General features: G+C 35.2%; 1 protein-coding gene across 2 annotated transcripts; it reads left to right on the top strand.

Moving 5' to 3' along the window:
* The first annotated feature begins 1,668 nt into the window (after positions 1-1,668).
* On the top strand, positions 1,669-8,893 carry LOC132278552 (uncharacterized). Of its 2 annotated transcripts, none has more exons than XM_059780365.1 (8): positions 1,669-1,969; positions 2,099-4,980; positions 5,069-5,227; positions 5,348-5,530; positions 5,807-6,001; positions 7,340-7,438; positions 7,516-8,145; positions 8,290-8,893. In XM_059780365.1, the coding sequence occupies exons 2-8, from the start codon at positions 2,140-2,142 to the stop codon at positions 8,650-8,652; spliced, it is 4,470 nt and encodes a 1,489-aa protein (XP_059636348.1). In that variant the 5' UTR covers positions 1,669-1,969; positions 2,099-2,139; the 3' UTR covers positions 8,653-8,893. The 2 variants fall into 2 exon arrangements, with proteins under 2 accessions (XP_059636348.1, XP_059636349.1); XM_059780366.1 differs by having other exon boundaries at positions 1,670-1,969; positions 2,159-4,980.
* Positions 8,894-23,597: the final 14,704 nt, after the last annotated feature.

Genomic DNA, 23,597 nt, shown 5'->3' on the forward strand with positions numbered 1-23,597 from the left:
ATATTTGAATTGATCTTTGAGCTTTATTTCATAAGCTTTCTTAGTTTGTCTCCAAGTTATAAACAACTACGATAATCTTTTTGTTTGCTTTTATTTGTAACAATTCCTGAACAACTATGCTAATTATTATTATTATTTTTGTCTGTTTTTATTTGTATAAGAATTATTCCTTTGTTCTAAACAACTGTTATATAATCTTTTTTGTCTGCTTTTATTTGTTTAAGAAAAAAAAAAAAAAAAAACCTAATTTCTAGATTCATAAGAAGTTGGAATATTAGCTTGGCAGATGCGAAAAGTTTCATGAAATACAGGATAAGGATGATTAATGAAAAGTGGTAGCAACAAAAATACTATTTAATATATCTGTTTCATACTCTAGTGTATTTTATATACTAATTTTTTTATTATATAATTTCCAAATTCTTTTCTTCTGTTTTCTTACTTTACATTTGAAATTATGAAGTAATTAAAAATGACTTAAAAAAAAAAAGAAAGATACATGTTGTCTATTAAAAAATAAATAAATAAACTAAAATTAGTATGACATAACCCATTCATTTAAGATAAAAAAAAAAAAAAAGAAAAGAAAAGAAAAAAAGAATGATGATGGTGATGGTAGTGTGTTTTCATTTTACATACATCCCCATAAATTCTCCATTCTTTTATATTCGGTATCTTATAATAAGGAAAGAAATTATATATTTATATATATAGGTAATATATTATTTCTCTTACAATTTGTGAAACAACTCATTTTTCCAAATTAAAATAGGAATGAATTTGCAGCTGAATTCTTATAAAGTAATTTTTAATTTGTTTGGTAACGGTTCTTTTCACAGCATTTTTATTATTAACTTTACAATAATGCCTTTAATAATAGATTGTTATTATATTTGACAATTTTACTATATTTAATAATAGTATGACGGTATAAAATTATCTTTATAAAAAAAAAAAAAAGTGTTAAAATTATTTAAGTAATTAGTTAATTTACCAAACATATTAAAAAAGCTTTTAAGTGGCACTAATAATAATAAATATAGTTTTTACTTTTTAGTAAGTTTCAAAAAAATTGGCTCTATCGATTTGAGTAAAAAAATTAAAGCTTACTTGAGAAAAAGGCAAACGGTTAAAATTAAGGTGAAAATTGTGGAAAATAGAAAACAATTCAATAGCATAGTTAAACCAATATTAAAACCCCGAGTGGTTGTCTTCTTTAATAACATTAAAAACTCTAAAAATTGAAAACATATTTTCATATCCCAATTTCCAGATAACAACTAAAATGAATTTCAAATTTTTTTTTAATCTTCTAAGATTAAAAATGATTATAAAAAAACTCAATTAACAGACCGTAGATAAAATTTAGTAAGGTGGAGATTTATTTTGGAAAAATAATTGCATAGTTCAGACTAATTATGAGTGTTATTTATTTTAAAAAATAATTACATAGTTTGAACTAATTATGAATTGACATTTAAATAATAAAATAAAATTGACACATTTAATTACGTGTCATTTAATAATTGATCACAAATCATCAATTTCTCAAATTTATGACATAGATGAAATTATATAAATGTAAAATTTGAAACAATATTATATTTTATATAAATGATAATATATATATATATATAAATACGAAAACGTGATGGGTATTGGAGTTCAAACCGGAGTGGTGAGAGAGACGTAATAAGGGAAGGCCTTTTTTTCCCTCGCCAGCTGTTCCGTTTGTAACTCTGTTTAGAGAGAGAAAGAGAGAGAGAAGGAGAAGGAGAAGAAGAAGAGCAACACCTTCCTTTCTTTTCCTCTATCTCTCGCTCATTCTCTTTCTCCTATTCGAAACCCTAATCTCATCGATCTCATTCGTTAATGCTCCTGATTGGCTGATTTCGCTCTCGATCTGGTGATTCAGGCGACGCATTACAGGCGTTCGATCTGCAAATCGTGATTCCCGCATCTGAATCCTGTAAGTCCGTCTGATCCCGAGAGATCTTGCATGCTTTCATTGTTTTACTGTTTTGTTTATGCTCATTTCGTATCTTTTGATCTCTCTCGCTTTATATATGTGTAATTGTATATGTAAATTACATTATAGACTTTGCGATCGTTTGAACAAGTTGATCTGTTTTGGTTCCAATGACGGCGGAAAACGAAGTTCGTAGCGAAGTTTCTGAGGATTCGAAGGTTGAAATTGAGGAGAAGTGTGGGTTGGATATGAGTTCGTACGAAAATTTGCCTAAAGTCGGTGGGGATTGCAACGGGGTGAAGCATGCTGATGATGGTGGTGAAGAAGATGTGAATGGGATTGAGAATGGTAATGTGAAGGATGATCCAGACCATTCGTATGTTTTCGTTAGTCGGAGCAACTCTCCGAATTATGATCCAGTCGATAAGGATCTCAATTCGGATTGTGCTGACGAAACGAAGTCTGTCCCCAAATCTTCTCAAATCGAGGACGCAGAGGTCCAAGTTGGGGAATTGAATGGTCAGAATGGAGAAAATACTGAATTGTGTGGGGAGGACAATTGCATTGTTGAAGGCGCCGACAATTCCCCTTCAAACAGTGATATTGTTCCGGAAAGTTCCCTGGTCAAACCTGATGGGGATGACTGCAAAGTTGCAAAAACTGATGCAGTGGAGGAGCAAAATGGTACATTGGCTGTGGAAAGTTCAGTTGTCAAAACTGATGGTGATGACTGCAAAGTTGCGAAAACTGATGCAGTGGAGGAGCAAAATGGTACATTGGCGATGGAAAGTTCAGTAGTCAAACCTGATGGTGACGACGGCAAAGTTGCAAAATCTGATGCAGTGGAGGAGCAAAATGATACATTGGCAGTAGTCAAACCTGATGGTGATGATGGCAAAGTTGCGAAAACTGATACGGTGGAGGAGCAAAATGGAACATTGGCTATGGATTCTGAATTGCAGCTGGTTGATGGTGAGGTGAAGGTCGAGAAAGAAAGTCAATTGGAGTCTGGTAATGAATCGATGCTGCCTGGTGGAGAGCTGAAGGCTGAGGAGCAAATCCAGTCGGAGTCCGTTCCTGACCCAGAAGAGAATCAGGGATCCCCAGTTATTGTTTCAAAGGCTGGTGATTGCGAATCACAGCAGCTCGATGATGGCATACAGAATAATTTAGAGTCAACTGCAGAGGTAGATGAGGTTCTGCAGTCCCAAACTATGGTGTCTGAGGCTGATCACTCCGATGATGAAAAGCTTAAGTCTGAGGAACAGAATAGTTTAGAGTCAACTGCAGAGGTAGATGAGGTTCTGCAATCCCAAACTATGGTGTCTGAGGCTGATCACTCCGATGATGAAAAGCTTAAGCCTGAGGAACCGAATAGTTTAGAGTCAACTGCAGAGGTAGATGAGGTTCTGCAATCCCAAACTATGGTGTCTGAGGCTGATCACTCCGATGATGAAAAGCTTAAGTCTGAGGAACCGAATAGTTTAGAGTCAACTGCAGAGGTAGATGAGGTTCTGCAATCCCAAACTATGGTGTCCGTGGCTGATCGCTCCAATGATGAAAAGCTTAAGTCTGAGGAACGGAATAATTTAGACTCAACTGCAGAGGTCCATGAGGTTCCGCAATCCCAAACCAGTGTGTCCGAGGCTGATCACTCCGACGATGAAAAGGTCAAGTCTGAGGACAAAAATAATTTGGAGCCAATTGCAGAATTAGACGGGAGTGAAGAGTCATTGCTTAATGAGGAACAAGATAACTTAAAGTCAACAGCAGTGACACAGAAGAGTCGGGAATCTGAAATTGTGGGTATATGCGCCGTTGAACCTCAATTGTCTGAGGTTGAGGCTGAAAAGGCGAAGTCTGAGGAGCCAACAGAGTTAGGATCAGCTAGGGAAGTAGAAGAAAGTCTGGATTCTCAAATCACAGTTTCAGAATCTGCTGCATCCGAGTCCTGCCAGCTTGATAATGGGGAGGAGAAGCTTGTGGAAGAAAAGAAAACAGATTTTGGTATAGACATGAAAGCCGATCAGCAAGCTGACATTTTGGTTACCGACAGTGTTGATGGCAATTTGGATCAGGGCAATGAATCTGCAAATATTACAAACAAGACAGATGTATCATTAGAAACTGAAATTGCCAATGATTCTGTCTCCGATGCAATGGTTAGGTTGCCTACTTCTCATGTTGAAGATGGTATTTCACAAACTGAAGTACTTAATGAAGGCATTGACGGCAGTGAAAGACCACCTGAATTGAATGCGTCTTCTGAAAATGCTGAAATATTGCCTTCCTCTAGCCGTTGCATGAGATCAGAAATTAAGTTTGGGACTGTGTCAGAAGGTTCTGAAAGTTTTCCTACTGGTTCTGATGACAGCACAGAGGTAGAACAAGAGGTTGAATGTGGGTCTTCTCTAGCTACTGATAGTTTTCCTACTTGTTCTGCTGATGATATAAAATCTGAAAATGAAGTTGAAAATCTCAATGTTAAAAGCAGAGAAACTATCCTTCCTTGTCCTGTTGATGATGCAAAATCAGAAATTGAAGAGAAGGGCCCTGATGGAGATGATAGAGTCCTTCCTTGTCCTGTTGCAAAATCAGAAATTGAAGAGAATGGCCCTGATGGAGATGATAGAGCGTCTTGCCCTGCTAATGATATGAGCTCCGAAATTGAAGATGATGGCCCAGAAGTCGTGAATATTGAAAAAGTAGGAGGTCAATTTAATAGTGGAGATGGAGATGACGATGACAAGATAGCATGCCAAGAAACCAAAGGTGATGAAGGAACCAGTGGGGATGGGTTCTCGACATCTTCACCAGAGGATTCTAGTGCTGATGCTATCGATGAACGGAATGTGGGTGTGGAAACCAGGAGAAGGCCATTCCGTTTCTTGATCAGGATTCCAAGATATGATGATGAAAATATTAGAGAACAGATCGGACGTGCTCAGCTACAACTTGACGAGAAGACACAACTTAGGGATGCTATTCGAGTTGAAATCCAGACGAAAAGGGTAAGTAATCCTCAGAGAATGCATTTCTAGTTGTTATCTGATTTTAAAAATTATATTTACATCATTACTGGTTTACTCTTATTAACAGGCCAATTGTGAGGACTGTTATCGTAAATATGATGCTGCCAAATTAGGAGAGATAGCTGAACGGGGGTTGCTTAGGTCAAAATTCCAGGAAATAGAATCTATTAAATCTGTGCTTAACAGAGTGAAGAGTGCAATTTCTGTTGAGGATATTGATGGCAGGGTAAGTACCCACCCTTCCTTTTTCTTCAGAAAACTGGGCAAGGGATATGCCTTGAATGTGATTCAAACTCTCTCTTTTTGCAATTGTACTTATATTATTGAATTTGTTATCTGGAAGCAGATACAAAGTATGGAACACATGATAGAACATGAAACCATGCCTTTGAAAGAAGAAAAGCAGTTTATTCGGGAAATTAAGCAACTGAAGCAACTTCGGGAACAGCACTCTTCAAATATGATGAGTAGCCAGGACGAAGTTCACCGGGCTTTGGACGATAGTGTCCAAATGGAAGAGCGTTTGAAGGTATAGATACTTGGTTGCTGCTATTATTTATCTCAAAATTCAAGTGATGGTGTGCTGTGGCTCCTTACATTTTTTATTCTATAGGAGTTGAGATAAATGGAAAGTAGGATCTTCAAGTTCCTTTTGTTATTAGTTCTGTAATTAGACGCTCGTTATCTCAAATTTTAAGGCTATATCGAGAAGAGTGAGAGTGATTGCTTTGTAGAAATGGAATCACTCTTCACTTAATCTGTTAGTAGGTTTTCTAATTGCTTATCTGATTTTCTGGGTATGCAGATTCTGAAGAAGGAAGTGAAATCCCTCAAAGACAAGGTTTCGGAAGCCAAAGTGACCACTGATGCGGCAGAGAAGATATATTTTGATGAAAATAAAAAAGTACAGGAATTAAAAGCCAAGTTTAGAGCTGCAGATGGTATTCGCCAAGAAGCATATGCACATTTACAGCGTCTGAGGAAGCAATTGTATGAGAAGGTATGTTGCTGCCATTTTTTGTATACATTTATTTATATTGAAGAGATATATATGTCTAATTCACTAAGTTCACAGGCAGTTCTGTTAGCACTCCTCTTCTAGCTTCCTGTTCTTCACATTGTAATTACACTGAAATGTAAAAATGCATGAGAAGAGTGGAGTGCAGGAAGCTGTAAGGCGGGTGTTGACAGGACTATAAGAAACTAAAAGCTCTTTTTGAGTGAGAAATGATGAGGAATTTCTATTTGAGATGGGAAACAGTACTAAACTTTGCTCATTCATGCAACAATGATTATATTTCATATTGTAGTTTAATTGTTCTCAATTGATGATAACCTAATGGTTCTTTGTATTGTTTGAAGTTTATGTTCCCATTGTTAAGGATATTGATCAATTTTAGCTGATTCTGTTCGTAAGGATTTCAATCTCTCTCTCTCTCTCTCTCACACACACACACACACACACACACATCATGGAAGCTTCCCAATGAAAAGGACCCAATAACTATAGGTAATTACATTCTAATAAATATCAATGTATATAGTTAGTGAAAATCGGTGAAATGGAATCCTTAGTTGATGACAAATAGTTCTTGGGATAATTCCTGTTCAAATTTAGTTGGCCATATATGGTGATGGACATTTGAAGTAGTGTAGCATTATAGGAAACAAGGTGGATAATGAAGCTCTTCTGCATACAAATAACATCGTCCATGGATTTTAAACAGTATGCTGCAGTGGACCTTATATGTCTCTTTGGTGGTTTTCTATTGAGGTCTAGTGGCCATGACTCATGAGGCGTTCACCTGATGACATAAATTTGGTTCATTATGTCTCGGATTTTTCAGACTGTTTGCTTATGTGCAAACCATGTGTTTTGTCATAGAAGAGAGCATTTGTTTACTTGGTGAATTTGAGGCCTATTCTCTTGTAATGTGGTTATCTATCTTGTACGTCTTTACCTAATAACCACCAACATAATTTCTAGAGGTGAATTGGTTCCTCGAATCTGATCTGTGCTATTTTAATTATTAAGACATGATGAGAGATGTGATCCATCTTCGTTTGAACTTTTCAATTGTAAAAGATAATCATGAAATAATCTCATATCTGTTGGTCCTAGTGTTAAGGTTTAATTGGTGTCCCTGTTTTTGAGTTGGTGTTGATTGATTACTTGGATCTGCGGGATGATTAAACACCTTTGGTAGTGTATGTTGTTTTGTTGCTGATGCATTTTTCTTTTGCAAGATACAGAAATTTATGCCTGAAACATATATAAGCATATTAAGGGAAACAAAGATTGGATTCTGTGATTAAACTCTGATGCTTGATTCTGCAGAACAAACATTTTAGAATGTACAAGGATGATGTGATGGCAGCCAATGATTGTGAATCGTCTGGAAATAGAGAGGCACTTTATCGTCTTTGTGTTAACCAGGTTAGTTCATGCATTTCTTCCTATGTCTTTACTTTAGAGGTTAGTGCCAGCTTTATATTTACATATAAATTGTTTAGGTGGAGAGATTCATGGAATTGTGGAACAAGGATGATGAATTTCGAAGAGACTACGTCAAATGCAACACCAGGAGTACACTGAGGAGATTGAATACATTGGATGGTCGCTCACTTGGGCCCGATGAGGAACCACCTGTACTGCCCAATTTGGTGAATGAGAGAGTTGATAGGTCTCTTTTTAACCGTGTCAAAGCCAACGCCATGTCAGTCAAAGCCAATGCCGTGTCAGTGATTTCAACCATTGAACAAGTAAAACAGGGGTCATCAATGGAAGGTGAAGCAGCGGATGGTAAAGCCGCAGTGAAGGTGGAAAAACAAAAGAATCAGGCAGTAAAAACTAAAGAACCTGCCAAACCTGTGGTGGAAACTGGATCTGCAACTGTTTCCGGTCGGGTTGAGAGTGAAGAAACAAAAGAGGAAGAGCCTAAGCAAACAAAGGAGGAACAGGAATTGGCCAGGAAGGCGGAGGAATTGAGGAAGGCAGAGGCAGCAGCCAAGCTGAGAGAGCAACGCCGGTTGGAAGAGAAGGCCAAAGCTAAGGAGGCATTAGAAAGGAAAAAACGAAATGTAGAGAAGGCCCAAATGAGGGCTGAGTTAAGAGCTCAGAAGGAAGCTGAACAGAAAGAGAAGGTAACTTTCTTCAATATTTATAATTCTATGAATGAGTTTCAGCGTATTTTAATGAACCATGAGAAATGTGCATCAATCAGTCTTTCACAACTTATTGTTCTTCATTTGTATGCATCGATAAAACATGGAGTAAACTCTGTGCAGGAGAGGGAGAAGAAGGCAAGGAAAAAGGAAAGAAAGAAGGGAGTTGCAATAGAGGCCACCGATGGTAACAATGAAGGAGAGACTGCTCCAACCTCAGAAAATCCAATTGAAACTACCAAGGAGCCCGAGATGAAGGAGCGTGCTATGTCAGTAACAAAAAGGCCTCAAAAACCGTCGCGGTTCACTAAGCAGAGCAAGGTAAAATCTATACCATCTATCCCTCCACCTCTTCGCAACAAAGGTAAGAGAAAGATGCAGACATGGATGTGGGTCATTCTTGCAATCCTAGTTGTTCTTGCCTTGTTCTTGTTGGGGAACATCGGCTTCTCTTTCGATCTCGGGCTGCAACGCCTTGGCTTCTGAATGCTTTTTGCAATTAGTTTGGGTAATCAACTGAGGTTTGACGGAAAAATAGGCAATTCTTTTGTTCTCTACTCGGAAATTGTTATTTGTCTAGTTTGCATAAACTTACCACCACTATATTGGCTTTTCGTTTTTCACACACCATTTATAGATTGTCTGTTATATTCTATATGATCAATAACAGAATGTTTTCAGTATTGCTTCCAACCATTATAAATAATAAGCACAATGTTTCCTGACACTCCCTAGATTATAATATGTTCCTATGAAGGTACTTATTACGTTTTCCTCTTGTGGATTTAATTCTCTTTGGATCAATCAAAGAGTCAATTTATATTTTTGACTAATCCACCAAAATTTTGGGTCACCAAGTTTCAAAGTTAGTTTGGTCATCAAATTTTAGGATTTCATGATTAAGCCTCCTGCAGATAGCCCAGTGGTTAGTGCCTCTGGTAGATTTTGTGTGCTAAGCTTCGACTCTTTGTACCTACTAATCTAACTTCTAACCATTCTTGCCTTGTAAAAAAAAAATGATTACGCCTCCTCTTCTAACCTATAGTTATTGAATTTATTAGTGAAGAAGATTAAACTGTTATAGATTGTCCAATCTTCTACACTCCCTAAACAAAAAAAATTTGCTTTCAGAGATAATTTCAATGTAATCTTTTAAATATTGAAGAAAGTTGAAACTTAAGTGTCATATTTGTAGAGCATTCGTTTTTATAATTATTATTACTAGTGTTAATTTTTATGGGATTCTTCTCCTTTGAATTTTTATTGATTGATCAAATAGGATGAAAATTTGGATCCGAGTAAAATGTAAGATACTAGCTAATTCATTCGAAGTTTATTCCATTAATTCACTCAAGATTATTTTTTTTTAAATTTATATAACATTGTGAAATTAAAATAAAAACGATGAGTTGCTAAAGGGCTCTAGTGGCTAGAAGTTGAGTAAGACGTTGCTAACTGGATCCAAGTTAAATTGGAATTGGAATTGTGTGTGTGTGGAGGGGGGCTCTCTCTCCCAAGTCTTCTATTTGAACCCATTAAAATATACTAAATTTAAAGCATAGAATAAGCCTGAATTAATTAAAATATTGAACCCCTCCTCACCTTCCCTGAGAGGGAGGAGAGGTTTATTGGACTAATGGTGGTTGGTAATATACTCTGGTTATACTTATTGGATTAATAGTCCTCTGATAATATTCTCCGTTTATATTATTAGGCTAATGGTCTGTTGGTAATATCCTCCTTTATTTAGCTTTTAAGTACTATCAAGTATCAACTTTGTGGGTGTAAGGCACACACCACATGCGTGACATACGAGATTCCAATCTAATACTAGTCAAAAATTCTCTCAACAGGTTACCCAAATCTCGCAAGGGCTCTCCTTTCAAGCCAAAACCCTTATTTCCAGGTATTTTAAAATCTAGAGACACTCTCATGTAAATTCAAACCTTATAGGTCATTCCCGTTCAGTCAAAAACCTTAGAATATCGTTCCCAAAAACTCTAATACATTTTCTCAGGTCACTCGAACCTCATAAGGCATTTCCTCAAGTGAAAAACCTTAAGACATCCTTCTCAATTCCTTTAAAGCCTTGATGCATGTTTTTAGGTCACTCAAACCACACACGCCACCTTAAGACATCATTCCCAGATCCCTTAACACATTGGGATATGTTCTTAGTTCACTCAGAGCTCGTAGGGAACTCCTCTCAAGTCAAAAACTTTATCAGCCCAAGGAGGCATGGAAATCATCGATCACGTTTCGCCCTTTCTGGTTCATTATTTTTAGACGATAACTTAATCGTTGGAGGGTCCTTGGAAGACATCACACTGGTGTTTTCTTAGTTACCGATTTCTTTTCTTTTTAGGGTCTGGATTGCAGAGAATCATTCATTAAGTCTTTTTAAACCCTGAAAAATGCTCTAGCTCACCTAATGTTTGCAGGGCTTGCCCTTTTAGTTAAACAAAAAATAATAATAAAACTCTGGAACACCATTTCTAGGTCCCTTAAAACCTTAAGACATACTTTCATGTCACTTAAATTTCTCAGGACACTAACTGCTCCTAAGTCTCTTAAAACCATGAGGTACAATCTTAGGTCCCTCAAATTTCGTAAGGCATTCCTTTCAAGTCAAAACCTAGAAACATAGCTCTAGGTCCCTTAAAAGCTTGAGGTATGCTCTTAGGTCATTTAAATTTTGCGAGGCACCCCTCTCAAGTCAAGACTCTAGGGCACTGCTCCCAGGTTTTCGAAGGCTATGAGATATTCTCTTAGGTCATTTGACACACGAAGAAGGATCTTTCACTTAGGATTTACGCTGAGATTAATTAAGTCATCCCCCTGAAGGAAGTCCCTTGAGACATAACCGAGTTTTCTCTTCAGAGGCTAAGACTACAAACAATGAGAAGCCAGGGTGGGTTTACTTTCCTTTCGATTGTACATTGGCACACCTGTAAGGGTCTTGGATTGGGACGCAAATCCTTTGCTGTGAGATTCCTATGCAGTTCCTGCTGTGAGTTTTAAGTGGCTTACATTTTACCATATCATTCTTCATTTAATAGCTCTTAAGGCAGCGTTTGAGTGGAATTGAGGCAGCGTTTAGATCCTTCTTCACCACCATTTATAAGTATTTTCACACACAAAATAAGTTATGCACATAATACAAATTAAGTAATATCACATACAAACTTAACTCAATTCAACATATTGTGTTTGGCAATTACACCACCATTTATAAGTAACATTTCATCACCATTTATAAGTATATTCACCTTAAATTAAGGTATGCACATAAATGGTGATGTTACCTTTAGACTCCTATGATGTTACTTTTTAAATCCTGTGATGTTACTTATAAATAGTGGTGAATTGTTACTTATAAATGGTGGTGTATCTTCACCATTAAATTAAGCTATGCACATAAATGGTGATGTTACTTTTAGACTATTGTGATGTTACTTTTTAGATCATGTGATGTGGTGATGAAATGTTACTTATAAATAGTGATGTAATTGCCAAACGCGGACTTAGTGTCTATTTTATGAAGAAATACGTGGCCAAACCAACGCCACAAGACAGTGGACAGCAGAGGACTACAGGAATAATTACAGCAGGTGATTCGCGCCCCTTGGATTGAGGCTGAGGAACCAATCGTCAAAGTATTTAAGTGTCTATTTGGTTTGTGACTCTAGAAATAGTTTTTTGCTGTCAGAAAATTGCACAAAAAAAACTCTCATTGGTTCAGTTTTTCGTTTTTTAGAGAAATATTTTTTATAGTTATCTGAAAATAATTTTCTATTTTATGAGTCTTGAGAATTATTTTCAGAATTACAAACTAAGCATGGCCTAAGTTTTTTACTTTTCCAAGAAATGAGTATTCACGTATTTTGTCAAAAGAAATCTTGAAAGACAATAATTTTTTTCAATCACTACCAAAAGCATTAAATGGCCATTATCACGGCAGATCCAGGAATTGTTAATGGGGTGGGCCAAAAAAAAATTTTAGTGGGCTAATACTAATAATAAATTTTTTGAGTGGGCTAATATTAATAATAATTTTTTTTCTGGGCTAAAATTGCCAATAATAAAAAATAAAAATAACATTTTTTTGGATCGACCTTTAATGTTCAATTTTTATAAATGAATCCTGAATTAACAAAGCAATTAGACCATACCACCACTTGAAAGAAGGGTGTTAAGCCTGTAATAACTGAATTTATCGAACATTTAAGTAAGGGTCTGCTTCATAGCATTAAAGGCGATTTTTAAACCTCTATTAAAATAGACAAAAAAAAAATGGTACTAGGTTAAATTTTTTTATAATGGGATATTGAATTTAATGCCTCTCCCATTGAATCTCCCGAGTTTGTTTGCTTCTCCCCTTTCTTCTAACACATCCTTTTGTGTCACTCATTATTGTGCGTGATGTCTCCAAAATTGTTAGTACATATTTATTGTTATAAACGTTCTTAAGAACCCACAACTGTTATACACACGACTGTTTTCAATAACCCAATCTTTCTAGTTTCCAGTAGCCTGAGTCGATTTCTGGGAGGTGATTAAAGTTGTGTCAAACGAATTTGTTAAGTTGTGACTTGAATTCTGTTACCAGAATTTGTTAAGTTGTGACTTGAATTCTGTTACCACTCAGGTTACGTTGAGATCCAATTTTTACCTGAATCATAAGCAAGTAATTTTTTTTAAGCAATTTTTATCCTGCAGGTTCCAAACTAGTTTTTCGTCTCTATGTAACCAAAAGGGTGTTAGGGTTTGCATCCCTCATTGAGAATTTTGAAAATCCAAAACAAATAGAGGGGGGTAGCATTTCAGAGACTTGTACATTTCCTCTCTTGTTTACATAGTTGAAATCATCCATGTGTTTAGTGTGATTTGTAGTTTTTGTTTTATGTTATTACATGTCATGATTTAACTCTGATAGCTTTGTGAGCCAGTAACTTACATGGAAAGGACCCATGCATGGCAAGAAGAAAATGGAGTGGGCATCAAATGACACATTTAGGGTTTGCATGTGATTTGGACGAAGAAGCCCACGTCTAGCATTGAACAAAATCCCCCCTCAACAATGTCTCATTTGATTGGGCCAAAGTGAGTTCGAAGGCACATTAGCTCAATCACAATGATAAATTCACTGTAGTCTGATTAAAATTGATTTCACAGATAACAACACATGCTTTAATTACCACCAAATCCTCAAGATTTGATGTCTTTACTAGTCTCCCAAGATTCGATTGGATTTGAAAGCCCCTATCTCTCCCTCTAGGTATGGCACCTTGCCTTGACCAAATTTTAATGGGATTGGACATTATTTGAAACACAAATTTATATATATATATATATATATATAGGGAGTCTAGGTTGGTGGGTACATTTAAGTGGTTTATATGAAGCTATCCCATTAGGGTCCTGTACCAATCCATTAAGGCTTGATGGTTGGTACATGAACAGAGAAATGGCACATGGTCATGATGGAACCAGGGTGGCCTACTTGGACCACCAAAACCCACCGCCACTCCATTTTGAGAATCAACTATCTATAAAGTGCCTAAGGTAGGACAAGGATTGGTCAAATAAAGTTGTCATCTAAGCACATATATATATATATATATATTTATATGAAATGAAAATTTTGCTAGTAGATTTTTTGATATTATTAAAATTAAAAAGTTCTTCATAGATTTTATATTTGGTTTCATTAAGAGTGATTTTTTTTTTTTTAAAGAACTCACTTGAGGGGGTATATACGTAATGTAAGTGTAAAATCTTTACAGATATTTAGGTAGGGATTTACAGAGTAGAAAAAAAAATAAACAAAAAAGTTAATGTTAAATATGAAAAGGTCTACTTTATGGATTTGGTCTTAATCAACAACTTGTATTGTGTTACTTCTACACGTGACATTATTACCTAAATCCATCCGTGAGTTCTTGTGTGCAGCAATAAATTATTGAATGGCCATTTTGAAACCACATAATTATTCTATCACTTTAGCTTTTAATTGAGCTTTTGGACCTAAACAAGTCCACTAACATGCATCATCAGTTTCTCAAACTAGTTTCATAATAATAATAATAATAATTAAAATAAAGGTGATATAAATAAAGCATACAGATGATAGTAACAAATATAAATGAAATATAAACCATTTCAGTGACAAATTGACAATTGACCATTCAAAGTAAGTGGTTTGGAATTTGGATGGATAGAGCATAAGTTTGATTCTCATAAATTGACAATTGACCATTAAAAATAAGTTGTTTGGGATCTGGATTAATTGAGTTTAATTGCTTTGGAAAGCAATGTTGCACAGCTTGAAAGCATTGTCAGGTACATTGTATTCCCTGTTTCATTTCATTAGGAACTGACATTTTGTTTCTTTCAAAGATATTATGTACTCCTACTATGTTAGCCCACTGTTTGGTTTGGAAGAAACAGATATCCAGTGTGTGTGTGTGAAGATACTCCCATGTTAGAACACTGAGGTGTAGTGCTTTAGCCTAGAACAGAATAAGTGTTTTGTAGTGTGGTGTTTTGAAATAAGAACAAAACATGTTTGGCGCGTTACAATTGCTTTGAGAATTTTGGAACAAAAATATGATAGAACATGTTTGGCAATGTGTTTCGTTCTAAGAATTATGAGAACAAAACATGTTTGGCAAAATTAAAGTGTAACCAAAATTAATAAAAAAATATTATTAAAAATTAAATATATAGTAAAAATTAATTATTGCATTAGTTTAATATACAATTAATATAACATTTAATATATATATATATATATATATATATATATATATATATATTGTTAAAAATTCTTCTTAATTTATTATAAAAACCAATAAAATATATTCTAAATTTTAAAACTTATTAATGTTGCATATTATTTTGACAGCATAATTTCAATATCGAACTGAAATAAACTTTCAATATATTAAACATTACATGAAATTGTATATATTACAGACATTAGTTTCATAAATATTACATCATTTGTCAACATGCACAATAAAAGTGAGTACAAAATAAAATTAAACTAATATATTACATCATTTATCAACAACCACAATAATCAACAACAACAACATGAGAAATGACATAAAGAATATAGTTATAGTAAGACGACAACAACAACCATAGATAATGTAATTTTGCCGATTTTGTTGAGCTTGCATAACAGCAATTACATCCTCCAACTCTTCCTCCACATGACCACCCACTTGTAGATGTTGGTGCATGTCATCCATCAATATAAATGCACGAGCATGTGACTAAATCAGAACAAAGACTTGTATATTATTAGAGTACACTTGTGACACACACATGTAGTTAAAAAAAATTATTAATTAAAAAAAAATGTATACCTCCCAAGCTGGACATCTATAGAATGAACGTCCATAATTCTTTGAAGTTGCAGCCGTATAAAGATTCATTCGACCCCTTCCACATGCACACGGTGGCCCATCACCCTGTATCTTATACATGACTGCATATACAAGTTATTAAACTGATCCAAAAAAGTTAAAAGTGAAAATTAAAATAAAATAAAAAAGATAATCATATAGTTACCACAACTTTTACATTTATCGAAATCGTAAATTAATGTTAAAATAAATATTTTATTACAGTTATCCAAATCCATACAAATAGTTAAAATAAAGTAGTTGTTACAGTTATCCAAATACTAACAAATGGAACAAGTATAAAGTAGTTCTTACAGTTATTCAAACATGATAAACATGTAAATCCTTGTTCAATGGTGCTGACTTGCATTCCATATAGTGTCAGCAATATTATCGCGTAGTTTATCCATTGGTCGCGAGCGAGACTGCGATGCATTAGGCGGAACATCAACTTCATCATCTCCAAAAATTTCATCTATCATCGCCTCCACAGTTGCATCATTAAATATTGGATCTACATGCGCCTCCTTTCTTATAAAGTTATGAAGTATGCAGCAGGCTAACACAATAGCAACTTGAGCTTCAAACTTATATGGGGGCATTTGCTTCAAGATGGGGAATCTCATCTTAAGTAACCCAAAACAACGCTCAATTATATTTCGTAATGACGAGTGCCTGTGATTATATATTTCCTCTCTACCTTGAGGTTGGCGAGAAGCTCTACGGTACTCTTGGAAGTGGTACCGTTGGCCCCTGTAAGGGGCCAAGAAACCCGGTTGATTGGCATACCCGGAGTCGACCAAATAATATTTCCCTGCCATTTTACAAACTATAAACCACATTTTTTTACCATGATATTTTAAATAAGTATTACAAAATTATAGTAAGTAGGACATTTACCGTCTGGAGGCATTGGGAAATGCAAATCCTCATTATTAATGGTCTCGTTCAATATCTTAGAATCATTAGCAGACCCCTCCCATCCTGCTACGATGTACGTGAACATCATATTAAAATCACAAACAGCCATTACATTTTGTGTGATATCTCCCTTCCTACCACGAAATGGTATTTGCTGGTCCACAGGCACGTTCGCATGGACATGAGTTCCATCAATTGCCCCTACGCAATGCCTAAAAAAAGGGTGGTACTTTTTGTTCTTCTTTATATGGTTAGGAACTTCGCTAAAATCTGGGGCGACAATAATCTGTTTCCCTAAATCACAGACTTTTTGTAAAACTGCATGGAAGTATTTTGAAATTGTATAGGTGGAGTGTTGAAATCTTTCGGCAATCACACGATTTCTTTCATTATGACCTAAAGTAAGCAAGAATATGCCAACTTGTTCATAAACACTTACACCTGTAGAGTCTTTCAACCCTAATGACTTAAGCTCCCCACATAACTTCAAAAAAACAAGGGTGGACATCCTGAAATTTTCAAAACATCTATTTTCATGCCCCTGCAAGATCTCCATTATATATGCTTCCCCAGTTAAAAGAGAATCCCTACAAGGTTGTTTATCGTAATGTTTCCTATAATACTCCAACATGCATGCCATTACGATGACACAATCATTCTCCTCATCACCATCGTCATACAAATCAATTATTGTCCTAATATCCATCTGTATAAGTCAAAATTTAATAAACGAGATTAATTACAATCATCCCAAGCGAAATACCAAATAATAAATAAAAACAAGACAACAAATAAAGTCAAATCAGTTCATTAAATAGTTATATTGTCATGAGCTTCAAACTAAATAACATAAATACGAGTGTACTTAATATTACAATCAATTAAAGTCATAACAACACCAAATAAGAAATAAAAGCAACACATCAACTAAAGTATACTTAATAGTACAGTCATCCAAAATCATAATAAAAGCAACATACCAAATTAAAGTCCATTGATCCAACTAACCCTCTTATCATCAGGACAGTCATTAAGAAAGAAATCCCTCCAAATTTCATCATTGCGTAACATCTGGGTGACCTTACCATATTGTTTCATATTAACACCCTCCAAGTTATTCAAAATATAACAACATAACTTAAAATCACTTTTTGTCTTGTCGGGAGAATTGACTTCAACCTCCACATTTCCTTCATTAACTGTAATCATATTAGATGATGAAGAAGCGACTATAGCTCTTTCAATTCGATCTGCTTTCTCTCTATCTCTCTCTTTCATATAGTGCATGAGCTCGCTCATTGTGGAGGCAAAACTCTCTCTCTTTGGTTTCTTACCACGAGGTTCAGGAGAAGGACTGAACTCATGACCGCCTAACTCAGCAAAATCATCATTAAGGTCAAATGAGGTATGTATGTCTGCATGGTGTGCGGGGGCTTGGTTCATAATGGGTGGACTATACGAAGTATGGACATGTGCACCTGTAGCGTGTGTGCCTCCAAATATGGTGGTGAGCTTGTCAAAATGATTGCATGGCTTCTTTCGATACTTACTATATTGGGCATTCACCTACAAATTATTAAATTATTATTAATATTAAGATAAGTATACTTTTTTGTAAAATCAACAGACATTTATTTTAATAACTAACCTTGATCAATCTACTACATCTTTCTTTTTCAACTATAACCATGCCTGTCTCAGTATTGAATCCCACGCCTGTTTCTCCTAACAGACTCACAAACGCTTTGTAGTCTATTCTCAAGTGGTTGAATTTACTCTTAAGTTGTTTCAGTACAAGATTGTTGCCTATACGGACCATCATGCCTTTTAGTATATTCTTCCAACCAATTGCACTAAAAGTTGTGTTACTCCGATTACCAGCCTTCACTTCTTCCTCAATACAGATGATGAAAGCTTCAACCTGAGAATCATCCCATACTAGTTTTCCATCATCGGTATTGTCTGTAAGGTCCTCTATTTCTTCTCCTACCACATTGTCAGCATTGATATCCATCTAATTACATAGTTTTAATAAAAATGTGTTAAAAGGGTCGTACATGCTCTAAAACTCTCCATCTTCCCCATTACCAAAATCTTAAATCGCAATACATAAGAGATTTAAAAAAAAAATCTTAAAGAAGTGTAGTCTCTGGGGGTTTTTCACATCACTTGTAATACCTTCTTTTTGCTTGGTTTTTATTCAAGCCTTACCATTCAGACTACAAAAATGACAAAAACTTTGAAAAGCTCTCCTTTTTTATTCTGATTTCATTCTCTTGCACCCTTATTTTCCTTCTTTTTAAAAAAAAAAAAAAAAAAAAAAAAAAAAAAAAAAAAATATTCCATTTAGGAGCAGTAGTACTACCAGTGAGGCCAAGATGGCTCAGGGGTCATCAGCTCCTTTGAACATAATTACCTTTTATACAACTTTTAACTCTTTATACCTTTTTACTTATTTTATTATTATTATTTTTTTATGCTATACTTCTTCTTCTTTTTTTACAATTATTGTGAAGAGACATCTACAATAATTAGTCTTAGATTGTTTATTTGTGAAAATATAGGTACAGCAAAAAAGGACCACACTTGAAACAGAATGGCGTTTTCGAAGAGAAGGTGGATTCTATTTCTATGTGTGCTGGTATATGAATGTCCTCTGCGTATTTATAATTCTTCACAGAATACTACCAAAGTTGGAGATTGCTGCTCTCTCCAAACTTAGTTACTCCAATTATCTTCTCCAAACTAGTTTCTTCAATTATCTACACCACCTCTTTCTTTTTTATCTTTTTTGTAATCAAGAAAATAACAGAAACCAATTTTTACTCTGTTAGTGCAATTCTGCATAATCTTTTTTTTTTCCTTGCTTTTTTTATGAGTTCTTTTAATTTCAATATCTAACTTTTATTGTTCATTAATGTTTTTTTTTCCTCCCCTCAGAAAGAAGAGTTGATGGAGGTTGAAGATTCCAAGAATAACGAGGATTTAAAGAAATTAATTAGTACTGTAGTTTAACAAAAAAAATTATTTTACTTTTTTAGTCTTTAGGTTATGTATAGGATATTTTTTTTTTGTTGAGGGTTTTGACTTTTGAGTTCTTCAAGATTTTTTTACCTGCCAATTTGAGCCATTTCAAATAAATGAATAAAATCCGTGACTTTCGCTTGTGAATTATTGATATTAAATTAAATTATTGTTATTGTTATTTTAAAATTAAAAACAAACACACTCACCCACAGGCGGCATGAGAGGTTTACAATTTCAAATTATTGAAATTTCAAACTTTTCAAGAATGAATCAAAGCCACACATGCATAAACTGAAATAACATAAAAAATTGTAAGAAATCTCAACATACCAAGATGAGAGAGAAGAGGAAATAGAGACAGAGTTTGGGTAAACCGAGAGTGCAGAGAGCAGCAGCAAAGCTTGGTTTCGCCGGAAAATGCAGAGGTGAGACAGACGGAGGTCAGATCTTCGTACAAATATGGTTGATTTGAAGCCCGATCTTTAAACAACGGAGTTATAATTAGACAGAGCACAAGGAAAACCAGAAGAAGAAGCAGATGAACTCACCAAAGAATGAAGAAGACGACCTTCAGATCTGATTCAACCCCACTGTAGTGACAAGAAGAGCACTGTGACTCGCCTCTGGAACAGCTTGCTTCGTGAACCCTACAAAGTGTTCTGCGATTTTTTATACCTGTGGTCAAAAGTGAGTATTTTGTTCTGATAGCTACAGTATTATGTGGGCCGATACAGTATGGGAACAAGCAAGAACACCTATTTCTTGTTCCAACAATTGGCCCATTTTTGCCAAATGTTCCAGCACTGTTTAAAACAATACAAGCCATGCCAAACACGTTTTGGGCCAGTACCGTAGAATTTTGCACTGTTGGAAAGGGAGTAGAACATGATAGAACAATGCTCAAACAGGCCCTAAATAAATGCATTTGAAATGAGTTGAAAAACTGAAAGAATGTGAAACAGGATCTCAGTGTGTGTGTGCGTGTGCGCGTGCGTGTGCGCGCGCGCGTGTGTGTGGTGTTTTAAAATTCAATATTTAATATCAGTCACCCTTGGGAGTCTTAGTGGCACTTTGTGTCCTCTGTATACATATAAGATGTGAAATTTTCCTTTTCTCTCACAAATATAGTTACTGATTTGAAGCTTTTGTTTTTTTTCTTTCCGTTTTTCGGTCAATGACAGTGGTTTTTAGCTGATCGGCGTTTTAGAGCACTCTATATCTACAATGCACAAGTGATTACATATAGTCCCACGTTTCCCATTACAACATTTTGAACGAATTTTTAGATAAATTCTATCGTCATCATGTTCCATTCTGTTTTTTTAGTAGATTTAAGAATATGTTGTTTTTCTTACTTACGGCTTACTTTTTATTACTAGGTGATTGGAAAAACCTACAAAAATAGTTCTATTTTTTTTCTTTTTATTTACTTTTTTATGCTAATTAAAATAACATAAAGTGTAATGATATTATAACATATTAGCTATAAGAAAATAATTTTTCCTTGTAAACAAGTTTTGTTCCTCCATTTGTTTGGATGTAAAATAATTTTAGAAAATATTTTTTTATTTTCTGGTGTTTAGTTATCGTAAATATTACGAAGAAAAAAAATGTTAAAATTTGAGTAAAATAACTTATTCATGAATTTTGGTAAGTTATTTTATGCCTCCGCCCGATGAACTCGATCTCAAGCCCAAGCTCAAGCTCGACTTATACCTTTACAAAATATCAAAATACAAAAATAAAAATATATATTTTACCTAGAAATATGACCACTCTTAACATTAGTCTTTGGACTGTTGGCCGAATTGAGAGAATATCCTTCTCTCTGTATTTAGATGGTTCAAGTTTTAATAAGAGACGCATATTTACACAAAAAAACACATCTCAATTGTTCTATGTAAGAATAAAATTATTTGATAAATACAACTGTTACTATATTGAGAATATACCCGTCATTATTTCAATAAAAGAACATCCATAGTTTCTTATTCTAACTTTATGTGAGTTGCACGGAACAAAAAAAGAGTCTCTTATAATATAACTTGAACATCTGTAAACATCTATAAACATAATTTTTGTAATAGTTTAATTTAAGCAAATCAATTAACTATTAAACATCTACAAACACAAAACACAACAATAAGTAAAATAAAGTTTGAGAGATCACACTAAAAATTTTAGCATAAAAATCTAATCAGGAAAAAAACATAGACCTTGTTGTCTCTGACGAAACACATTCACTATTTCAAAACAAAATTATAAACTAAGTCAAATTCGCACCCACTCCACCCTACTGAAAACTAGTTGCTGAATATTTTTGGCTCTACTACTTCTTGACTACTCTAGACTTTTTACTTACCCCCTCAATTCTTGTAAAAAAAGTTGTTGGAAGAACACAAACGCTTTATTCCGATTTAAATTCCTTTCAATGATAGGAAGAATTAGGAAGAAATTTTGTTACTTTGATCAAACTGAGTAAATCAACATTGACTCTGAAAATCTTTTGAATCGGATGAAAAATATTACCCTAAGTCACCCATGGGTTTAAGTGTGTGATCTAAAAAATATAAAACAATAATTTTTTTTTCTTTTCAAAATCTTTCTTAAAACGCTTCAACAATGATGCAAAACATAATTTTTTATTTTTTTTTTATTTTTTATTTTTTCAATTGAAGCATCAAAGTATTACTTGCGTTTTGAGAGAAATTTATAACAAGGAAAAAAAATATTAATTGTATAAAGATTTCTCTACAAGTTTTGATACAAAAAAAAAAAAAAAAAAAAAAAATTGAAATTTAAAAGTTATTAAAAGATAAAATTCTACTTATATCAATACTAAGTTAAACAATCATTTTTAATGGGTGTCACTCTCACGTTTCGAACGCGCTGTCACGGACTTGAACCTTTCCAAGCTCCTGTGCGGCCTTAGACACTCTTAAGCCCCCTTGAAGCGCAAAGTCAGCCTACCCGAGTGTGCTAGCTTAGTGAAGACTAAGGCTAGACAAGTGCTCTGCTTACTTGGGTGTGTAGAAAGAGATTAGGCAAGTGAGCAAAGAGAGTTTGGGAATGTATGAACACTTGTATTACTTGAGAGGAGATTACAACTTAGGTTGCTTGGTGAGGAGCAAATGAACTCCCACCTCCTATTTATAGGCCTTTGGCCTTACAAGAACATTCTAGATGTATACAAATGTGTGGCCTAGATTAAGTGTCTAGAACCCTCCAAAGAAATATCTATATTATTCTAGAATTATGTACAATATTCAAAACAAGTCTAGAGAATTCTATACAACTCTAGACAAATCTAGAAAAGGTTAGACAACTCCATACTAATCTAGAGAATTCCGGAAAGTTCCATACTTGTGTAGACAAGTCTAGAAAGCTTCGGTCCATGCAGGCTCCATGTCATCGTCTGCTGGGTGTCTGCGTGGCGCCTACGTGGCATAGCCTCTTGATTGCGGGATGTGACATTCTCCCCCACCTAAGCTCGCGACGCCCTCGTCGCGTCTTCTTGCTTGAACCGCTGGATATGCTCCGCGAACTGCCAAAGTGTATCCTCGTGCTCCCAGCTCGCCTCCCTATCTGGCAGGTTCTTCCATTTTACTAAGTACTCTGTATACTTGGGCACACCTCTCTTGCTCATCACACGATCCGCAAGGATGCAATCAACTTCCTTCTCAAAGGATGTGACAACGGCCGTGGGTGCCCTATGCGATATGCCCCGAGTAAGGTCTTCCGTGTCTTCATGATAAGGCTTGAGCATGCTGACATGAAAGACTGGATTTATCTTCAGCTTCGGTAGAAGCTCCACCACGTAGGAGACCTTGCCTACCCGCTTGGCAATGGGGAACGGGCCTTCGTACCTCCTTACTAACCCCTTATGCACGCTCCGGATGGACTTAAACTGTTCGGGTAGTAGCTTAACCATCACCTGGTCTCCCACTATGTACTCCACCTGCCTTCGCTTGGTGTCGGCCCACTTCTTCATCTTCTTTGCCGCCTTATCAAGGTATGCCCTAGCCAAGTCGGACTGCTCATGCCACCTCTTGGCAAATTTGTAGGCCG

Source organism: Cornus florida, unplaced genomic scaffold (genome assembly GCF_030987335.1).
Source record: "Cornus florida cultivar Cherokee Brave unplaced genomic scaffold, ASM3098733v1 CherokeeBrave_3.0.0_Hap2_Chr10, whole genome shotgun sequence".
Classification (NCBI taxonomy): Eukaryota; Viridiplantae; Streptophyta; class Magnoliopsida; order Cornales; family Cornaceae; genus Cornus; species Cornus florida.

Excerpts from the sequence above, each read along its gene's own strand:
- LOC132278552 (XM_059780365.1), top strand. The coding sequence starts at position 2,140 with ATGACGGCGGAAAACGAAGTTCGTAGCGAAGTTTCTGAGGATTCGAAG. Across the intron at positions 4,981-5,068 it reads TTGAAATCCAGACGAAAAGG|GCCAATTGTGAGGACTGTTA; the intron begins GTAAGTAATCCT and ends TCTTATTAACAG. Across the intron at positions 6,002-7,339 it reads GGAAGCAATTGTATGAGAAG|AACAAACATTTTAGAATGTA; the intron begins GTATGTTGCTGC and ends TTGATTCTGCAG.